Below are 9,619 nucleotides of genomic sequence, written 5' to 3'. Positions count from 1 at the left end.
AACTCTTATGTACTTTAATATTCGTAGTAAACTAACGTAAATATGCTGTATATAATAAACCCCCCCAGGTCACATGAATACCCCTCTCTCCACCGGGTAACGCCACCCCTTATTGGTTCTGGCAGCCTTAAGGAGCGAGGCTAAGGAGATGGAAGGTGACTATAATCCATTACGTTGTCTAGGATGTGGCGGTAGAACACATTTAGGTGCACAAGGCATTCCGCGAAGATGAAAAGCTTGGTATGTTGGCGCACAGAATGGAGCGCAGTCAGCATTTACCTTGTGCAATTTTCACATCATCACATTGTCAGTGTATGGAATTCTCCCTCCGTGCTCACTGTAAGCATCAACGGGGTAATCGCCATCCATGTCTGCTCCCATTGGATCCATGTGCATGTCTTCTGGGTACATTTGACGATAAGGATCCATGTCTGCGACGTCACAAACCTTGTGTTAGTTGGATTCCCCACGGAGCATTTTACCAACTGAAATCGTAAGACTCTCTACCTCCCAAACAGTCAAAACTCAAATATGTGCAAAGAATCCAAATGCAAACAAATCTCACTTACCTTCCACATAAGGGTCATTGAGAGTCATCATGTTCTGGGCCTGCAAGGTGAGAGGAACAAAAATAAAACGTAAACAAACACTGAAGAAATTAATTGTATATCGACGCCTAAAAATATATGTAGCAAGCACTGTACGGCAGGATGGGCTTCGGTTTCATATGCTACAGGGGCGCCATTATAAGCGATTTATTCTATCCTGGGCCAACTAGACCTAGGCCAGTAGGTCCTGAACCCAGACAAGATGCTGCGGAATTCTAGGCAGACTCGTGAAGAGACTTCCTCCACAAAGATGGGCTGAAGACTAGCCGGACCCCTTGCCATGGTTGGTCATGCCTAGTGCAGTGACCCCCCAAACGGATACACAACTGGTTTTATTTAGACATTACCGCTTCCCAGGCTGCCGGATCCTGGCGGAAGATGGCATTGGTCAGTTCCACGGACACGCGCTTTCTGTAATCTGGGTTCTTGTCCTCTGATATGCGGAACAGCACAGCAGCTGCATAGGTGGCTGTGAAGACAAGGCCGGTCATAGTGAGCATCAGACACAAATCTGTCACAATGATGCCCCCGCTGGTTACAGGAACCCCACCTAACGTTTAAACTCATTCCCAAGCTGGCTGCTGTATCAGTCTACCATTCGCTAGCCATGTACTCTTAGAAGATGGAGTATATACATCACTTGGCTGCTCACCTGTGCCCTCGTTGGGGGAGTGCAGCAGCTCCATGAGTGGGGCAGATGCTCCCTCAGCATCAATAGTATCCGCTGCTTCTTTGTCCTGAGCGAGCTCACAGAGGACCCCGGCGGCCACTCGCTGAATGTTCTCCACAGGGGAATACAGGAGCTGCACAGAAACGGCACAAACGGTGAGTTTTCTCCTAAGCTACTAAAAATACTGCGTTTCTCAGCCACACGTTTCTAGCAGCTGTTTGGGTAACCCTTGGACCGGTCATTATTAAATAACAGTGTGCAAAGTAAGGCATGTTAATGAGCCCCCATACGTCAGATCTATGGCTCTCTTGCCCACGTACATCTACTAACATAACTCTGCTTTAAGACAGAAGCAGGCCACAAAAAATGGATCAGGTTAATGGAGCAATTAGCAAAAAGGTATAACTAATTAATGATGTATCAGGGAACGCTCATGATCAATAATCGCATGCAGCGACAGCTCCGGAAGCCCTGCAGATGAATTACGTCTAAGTATTATGGGAGTCATGGGGATGCCATTCGCTTTGGTCTGGGATATGAGAAAATCCTCATGTAGAAGCGTCATTGGAAACCATTTGCTTGAAACGGATTAGATTGATTTTACTCCGAGCCAAATCAATCTAGACCCTCAATGTTCTCTATACCGAGTTGTTACTGAATTACTCATGTCTAAACCGCCAAGTGCACCTTTTGCTGTTAAAAGTGTGATAAAGTAGCCCATTTGCACGCTGAAGACACAGAAGACGTACAAATATGTCATTGCTGTATAGCTAGTTAACATCTAGATTAGGAGCAAACAAGGTACACTTTGTCTGGGATTTACCATTTACCTGATGTGTTATCTTCTTTAAGTTGTTAATGAAGAGCAGGTGCAATAATACATCTAGGACCACAATATCTTTATAACTTTATAAAGCAGTCACACTGGTGAGTAGAATATATAGATAGAACACTACCGGTTTATTCCGAGACGTGGAAACATAAGCGGTTGTACTAAAAAGGCACTGGGCTATTGTGAGGCAACAAAACAAGTCCCAGGCCAGACGCCAAGCGATTCTGAATGGAAAGGCGCATCTGCCTGCTGGGCACCATCCCTGGAGCCAAGCTAACCTAAGACAACATGGTCCCGAGGACCTGACGCCGACGTGGTCTCTTTTACACACAGAGCACGTTGTGGCACTCACTTGCACAAACAGAGGAATGGTGTTGAGTTTGTATATGTCCATCCGGTTCATTGGCTCTCGGGCAAGAATGTGAAGTGCTCCAGTGCAGCCTTCAACTATCTCCTCCATCTTTACACCATCCTGCAGGGAGAAGAGACACTCGTCATTATAAACGTGACCAACACACGCCAATAAATTAAGTCTACTTTAACACGTACTTTAAATCGTTATTGCAATGAGGCATTACCCTCTGTGCCGGATATATGCAAGATATATTAACTGTAAAAAAAAACAAAACCAGATCCACTAGCAGAATCTTCAATGATTCCATTTAAGAGCGTGAAACCACACTGCTGTCTGAAACGCTATCTGTGCTATACAGAGTAACCACGGCTAGTTTAATTTACTGACTCGACATGTTCATTTTATGCTAGGTCACTTGATTCAATAATGTGAAATTGGCATTTTGCAAGATTATCCCTTAATATGAAACACTTCCCTGTTTCCTTACGATCCAATATATGTATCAGTGACACTAAACCCATTGTTTCCTGATGGACCCGTCTTCCTAGGCAGCGGCACTTTGGTCCGTGGACCACTTTGTAACAATTAAGAACGGTTACAATGTGAAGGGCGGCTGCCGTCCAGCAGGAATCGGTCACCAAGCATGGATATTTGTATTGGAAAGCACATTTATTTAAGGATCAGGTGCCTTAAGAGAAGGAATTACTTTGGTCTATAAAACGTAAAAAGGAATACGGACTGGGAACAGAATGGCCAAGTTATCTACACCTTCCAGGAAACGAGATGGGGGGGAGAGGGTATCTTTGTTAGCGCGTTAATTCACCACTAAATTATTCACATGCGAAGTATTGATCCTTTAGCAAGAGGGAGAGATGTTTTAGTACAAACAATGCAAACGAGGTTTATCACCACCAGCAGGGGGTAGTACATAAAAGATCAACAAGGCCTGCAGCGATATGCTTTTGTGTCATATAAATATTAAATATTCACGGCTTGGCCATGTTCGGTTATTTGGTATAATTACTACAGTAATTGGCTCGTTTCCCTTAACTTTACGCTCTTGATATCACAGAATCATCCTAAATAAGATTAAGCTCTGAGATAACACGTGGTTTGCGCAGAGCTCACCGTGTATGGCTGCTGTGATCCAGATGTGTGCCTCTGGGCATCCTGGTGAGCTTTAACGAGCAGCTGGACGAGCCGAGGAATGACACCAGCTTCGTGGAGCGGGGCATGGTTGGCTGGACACAGAGCAAGGTTCCGGATCAAGCCAATGGTAGCCTGTAAGAGATACAATTATTAAGCAAGATAGCCATGTAAGTTAACCTTAATTGGATGCTGTGCCTTTATGGTAGTAAGCGCTCCAGCCTAGAGCCCAGCGCGGGACTGTTGTCTTAATCCCGCTCCCGCTTAAATTTGACCATTACTACTAGTACAAGGACTATCATATGCACACTTTCTGCCCCCGCTTTTCCCTTTGGAGTGCCCTACCTTGACCAGTGGCCACTGGTATGGCTGGTTGAGCAGTTTGACAATTGCTGGAATGCCGTAATGCAGTCTCACGGAGTTCTGGGCCACTTCTGCGTCTGGGTGGCGGCTGGTGAGGTGGCGCAGGGCACAGACCGCCGGCTCAGCAATGTCATCCTTGTCGCTCGCTCTCAGAATAGTGTGGATCAGGGCCTCAACGCCATTGTTCTGGGTCACCAGAGTCTTGTTGCGGCTATTGTTGCAAGTCAGGTTGGACAGGGTCCCGGTGGCACAGGTGAGGACATTTACATCATCTGAGCTCAGCTGGTTCACAAGGATCTTCAGAACATTGTCCAGACCCTCCTGCCATTTAAAAGCAAAATCATTTTATAATTTAATTAAAAAAAAACAAAAAAACTATCAGTCTGGAAACTGTACTCTAACTCGGAAGGACCTCATCCGTATGATGTTTGCCAATGTTATGCGGCAATTGAGTTGACAGGTTAGCCTGGGTCAGATGATTACAGATCAACTACACGCCAAGGTGTGTCAGGTTAATGAACCGCAACATTTCTGCTGGCTCTAAAAGGACTCATGCTGGGTGTGTTCAGCATCACAACTACACATTTGGTTTAATTGGCATCTGTAATAACTTTATCCTACCTGTTGCAAAAGAGCATTGAGGCAGTTAAGTCAGTTCAGCACCCACCACCTTAAACGAGGAATTCTAATGCAAGGTTGAAGACCTGTTTGCAAACGCAGCGGTTTTATCTATAGCTACAGGCTAAAAAAAAGTATTTGTAAATAAGTATTTGTAGACTGTGAAAAAAACAAAAGCAGATATCTTCAGTTCCCACCTGCTTGGTGGCCACATCTGAAAGGTTTCTTAAGGTCCACAAGCAGTTCTGCACAAGTCTCGGGCTAGTACTTGTCAGATGCTTCCCCAACGCCTGCATTCCACCTGGAAAACAAAAAACATGCAGGTCTTTTCACTCCTTATATGAGAGAGAAGGCAGGATAAAAAAAAGTTAAGCTAGTGGAGATAGAAGCAAGCTATGACCTCAGGACAACACTCAGCACATGTATGAACAAGACTCGGGCTCCAGTCAGTGCCAGAAAGATTTAACAAACAGTCTGGCGTTCTCAGAATAACCGCATCTGGTGAGGCTTTTCATGTATGAGCAATAAAATGGGGAAAAAAAAAATCCCATTTCAAATTACTTCTAGATCAAAGTTCCTTCCATTCCTTGTTGAGCCATAACACCAGTGTCGTGTCTATATTTTACATGCAGAAGTCAAACTACTTTCAAAAGACGCACATGATATATTTTGGCCGCCGGCGGTTATTTTGTGCCTCTGTTTAAATGTTTACTCCTTCACAGGCGCACTGCATGTAGGTGCTGAATGATATGCCTTCCTCAACAGCAGCATGAAAGAGAAAACTGGCCCTGGTTTGTACACCAAAGTAACATAACGATGGAGAAGCTGCTCCAACATATCACAGGTAGAGAATGAATGGCTGCAGCGTGTAGCAGGGCCTGAGCACACATGACAAATCATTTCAATCGGTAACCTGGTGCGGGATTTCAGCTGAACGTCCTCTGTAAGCCTCCTGGGAAATCCCACAACACACCACCATATGAGGCACAGAGTTTATTAAATGTCTAACTAAACCCCCCCCCCCCCCGACTCTTCCCGCTATGTTCCGAGAGCCTGTTCTGGAATTTAAAAACGAAGAATGTATCTTAGGAGCTTTGAATACATCCAAGGACAGCTTGTCAATGATGGCTGATTAAATCATATATACTTAAGTCTGTAAGGTGCTGAAAGATCTAATGCGCATTTTTTATTTTTTTATTTAAATAAGATTCTAGAAGTTACAGAAACAAATCTTTCCACCGTAGGATTTCGCCCCACAACACTGCAACCTTATTTTAGACGTGGTTTGCATAAAAATCCGGGAAGGCTTTGGTTATGCAAACTCGTAATGAGTTCCGGTACTGTATCCTATGAAAAGATCTCTCTCCGGGAGCTCCGTGACAATTTTTAACCTCTGTCATTCTTTGGTGGTTGTGTTTCGGGGGTTTCGACGCCTGCCAGCAGCAAGGCAGGCTTCATGCGGAGAGTCCTCTTCTATAAGAAGTACTGCAGGAGGTTGGGATAAGGAAGCCTGACCCGGTCAGGGTAATCAATGACACCACAGGAACCGCAGCGAAAATTATTCCCCTAAGCTGCAAACACATCTTTATTTTTCATCCATTTCATTAAATTGCTTTTTCTTATAAGCCAGCCAGGGGTGTAAAACGCCAATAGAGGGTTGTAATCATGAGACTGAAGCCCTCAAAAGCGAGAAAAGTTTAACACATCATAAGTGACATTTAATAAACATTGTGTGTTTTTATAGGAAAATAGTTTTGGTGTATTATTGTCAGATGTAATGAGTGATTATTTACCGGCTTCCACGATGGCTGGCTTGTTGTTGTGGCAGACAGAGAGCACCTTCAGCACACGGCTCGTGGTCCACAAAAGTTTCTCATAGTTGTAGTTCCTCATGATTTGCACCAGACCTTGGGGGCCGCCATTGGCCAGAATGATCAGCTATGGAGAAAGATATTAGATATTTACCATACCCTTCTGCTATATTTATTAGACTTTGTTTTCTATGCTTTTGGTTCTCACCTTGCTCTCCTGGTTACCATAGGCCAGGAGCTGCAGGCAGTCTGTGGTGATGGCAAGGAATTTAGGATTATTCTTGTTGAGCAAGGGAACCATCTTCTGAAGACCATCTGCCAGACGTACGGCCATCTTTGCTCCCTCCTGGTACAGAAGCAGGTTGTGCAATGTGGTGATGGCGTAGAAGAGAACAGATTCTACTGGGGAACTGGGAGAAGAAAACACAACTGTAGTTAGACACCATTGTGCGCATCTCAAGATGGCACAGGTCAGCACAGCTACAAATCAGGTTAATGCACTAAATATACTGAAGGGAGATTCTGCAGACATTAATTTAATTGTATTTTCAGATTCCCAGGACATTCTACCAATGTCTATAGAAATAATTCGTTTCAGGAACCAACTAGGACATTCAAGTAAGACAGGACATGTTTAGTAAGCAATTTACAGGCAGCATAAACGAGGCCAGACAGGTACCTGAGCATGCGAACCAGAGCAGGGATACCACCAGATTTGAAGATGGACAGAAGGCCCTCGCGGTGGTGAGACAGGTTGTGCAGGATGCTAGTGGTGCAGCGGGCTGTCTCCATGTCACTGGTGTTCTGCATGGTGCGTACCACGGCTGCCACGATCTGCGGGGATTGCATCAGGGCTCGACGGGAAGCTTCCTTCTTGGACAACTGGTTGACTATCATAGAGGCCTTGTTCACCACCATCTGGGCGAGAAAGATCAGCATTAGTTGATAATCACCAAGTCTTAATTCATAAATATAAGACAAGAGCATTAATTCAGTCAATGAAGGAAGAGATGCTCATACCGGGTCTTCATCATTGAGGAGCTTGGTCAGCTCAGGAATTGCTCTGGTGGCCAGCTCAGCATCATCCTGGTAATTGATGAGGTGTATGATGGCGGATTTCAGCATCTGTGAAGGTTCTGCCAACTTCTGAACATTGGTTTGCTGGCCATCAATCTGGGTGGTCAGGAGGTAGGACTGGTCCTCGACAGTCTCTGGATACATGGCTGCACGTACACGCTGGGCTCTGGTCATGGCCAGCTGGGACTCCATACCTTAGACAAGATAAGGTCAAAAGATTGAGATGACAAAAAAACCCAAAAACTTCAATACCTCACTTCAATACCCCCAAAGATAGACCTCTGTCAATTTTAATGGACCCTCTATCCAGCCAAGGACTACTTATAAACATTTGTCCCTTCTGATAGAAAACTGGCACTCTAAAGAAGATGCCTTACCTCCATTTCTTTCATATAATAATGTATGTGGCACATATCACAAAACCTTGAATTAGAGACAGTGAATTGGTGTGGGGGGGGGGGGGCTGAAGGGAAACAGAATGGTAAAAATAAATGCTATTACCATATCCACATTGATTACTCGTGAAGGACAAGGATATGGGCTTTTATCTTTGTTTGCAAGAGACCTGCTTATATGTACAGAAGCTTTGTATATGTTAATCCAGCGCGGTTAAACGGTGGCCCGCTCTTCCTGCATGGAAAATGTTAACGTAGGGATATCGAGTTTAAGGACATGGGCCGCATTCCACCCCCAGATCATTAACCTCTTGGTGTTCTAAAGCTGGCACCATGGGAACTTGACACAGTGCCCGAGACAGCCTTTAAAAGGGGTTGTTTAAATATGCTGCAGACAAGTGCAAAACAACAATGAAGTCTTTCTCCCGAGCCAAGGTCAGAATCCCTGCCACACTACAGTTACTGGTGCCAGCTGCAGGACAAGGAAACGTTACAGCTTCCCCTGGAAAATTCACACGGCCGTTAAGAGCAGCCAAACAATAGTTTGTGGATCTTGAAGAATCTTATATTAAACTCTGGAACACGCCGGTAGCTCAGCATTATGCTTTGATCTAGACTGAGGTGCAAGAACACGGCCCTCCGCTAAGATTCTATGTGGAACCCGGCCGTTATTTCTGCTTTAGGGACATTTCATATTTGACAGCACAATAAAATGTGGAATCTTCTTTTTAAACACATTTGCCCGTTTCCTTATACAAAGCACACAGTCCTGGTGAGCATATCCAACATTAAACCAGCAGAAGCCGAGAGATAGTCGACAGTACCTGTAACCGACATGCTTGCGGCAGGCTGCTGTGTGTACGTTGTGGTTTTCACAGTTGTGTACTGGTTGGTGTATCCCAAGCCGTCGTCTTCCATCATCAGAGTCTTGCCATTGAGGGACGGAGCGGACGTGTTGATTCCAGAGTTAATTCCGGAGTCGTAGGTGTATGTCTTCTGCCATTCGGTGACCTTCATAGGTCGGTCCACTACATCTATCATCTCCATTCTGCTTCTATGGAAGAAAAAGACACGCTGGTTCAATGCAAGAGTTATCATATTACAGAGGAATCATTGTATGATCTGTAAAGAGATAACTGTACAACGCAGAAGCCCCCCGTCGTGAGCCTATTGACCCCTCCACAGCTTTCCAAGAGCTTCTCTCTTCTATTGTATTTCACCAGCCCTTAACAGAGCCCAAGCCGAAATACACATCTGCTCGGCTCGAGAGGACAAAGTCATCCCCTGGGTACCTTGGTCTCTGTATTTAAAGGGAAGGCTATACTTTTACCCCTGAGATGGGCCAGGCTGGGCAATAAATCCTTACATGCATGGACTAGGGTGCCAGCTTGTGCAACGGCATATAGGACAACGGCAACCTGAAACATCTTACGAGACTCACAAGGCTCAATGTAACATTTTGTGCAACATTGTTGGTAAACTTATGGAGATCCTGTACTGCGCTCTGTGTAAATACTATGTATAAAACTATACACACCACACAACGTGTAACTATTACACAAATAGACAAGTGTAAGGAGGGTGAATAAACAGCAGGGGGAGGGGAGCAGAGACAAAGCCAGCTGCGGAGCAGAGCCTGTGCACACCCCGATGTGGAATGTCAGCCCTGTCGCGCGTGCACACAACTCGCACACAACGCTTCCTCCGGCCATGGGAGGGGGGGGGGCGACCAAGCTGGTTTAGC

General features: G+C 45.2%; 1 protein-coding gene across 1 annotated transcript; it reads right to left on the bottom strand.

Annotated features, from left to right (window-relative positions):
- Positions 1-291: 291 nt before the first annotated feature.
- LOC149274466 (junction plakoglobin) lies at positions 292-8,922 on the bottom strand. Its single transcript, XM_089505494.1, has 13 exons — positions 8,700-8,922; positions 7,424-7,674; positions 7,083-7,321; positions 6,612-6,813; positions 6,386-6,530; positions 4,790-4,893; positions 3,957-4,295; positions 3,594-3,746; positions 2,463-2,582; positions 1,261-1,411; positions 956-1,077; positions 570-609; positions 292-431 (listed from the first exon to the last, which is right to left on the bottom strand). Exons 1-13 carry the CDS (start codon positions 8,920-8,922, stop codon positions 292-294), a joined length of 2,229 nt encoding a protein of 742 aa, XP_089361620.1.
- Between the last annotated feature and the right edge of the window lie 697 nt (positions 8,923-9,619).

This window comes from Sceloporus occidentalis, unplaced genomic scaffold (assembly GCF_023333645.1).
Source record: "Sceloporus occidentalis isolate IW3139 unplaced genomic scaffold, rSceOcc1.0.p SCAF_330, whole genome shotgun sequence".
Lineage (NCBI taxonomy): Eukaryota > Metazoa > Chordata > Lepidosauria > Squamata > Phrynosomatidae > Sceloporus > Sceloporus occidentalis.
The sequence above is the reverse complement of the archived record's forward strand: the minus strand, read 5'-3'. Positions and strand labels throughout refer to the sequence as shown.

What these genes read in the sequence shown, in the direction of transcription:
- LOC149274466 (XM_089505494.1), bottom strand. Translation starts at nt 8,922, where the DNA reads ATGGAGATGATAGATGTAGTGGACCGACCTATGAAGGTCACCGAATGG. An exon ending in ATGGTAACCAGGAGAGCAAG is followed by an intron (nt 6,531 to 6,611) that starts GTGAGAACCAAA and finishes CTTTCTCCATAG; the next exon opens with CTGATCATTCTGGCCAATGG. An exon ending in GCCAGCCATCGTGGAAGCCG is followed by an intron (nt 4,894 to 6,385) that starts GTAAATAATCAC and finishes TTTGTTTTCCAG; the next exon opens with GTGGAATGCAGGCGTTGGGG.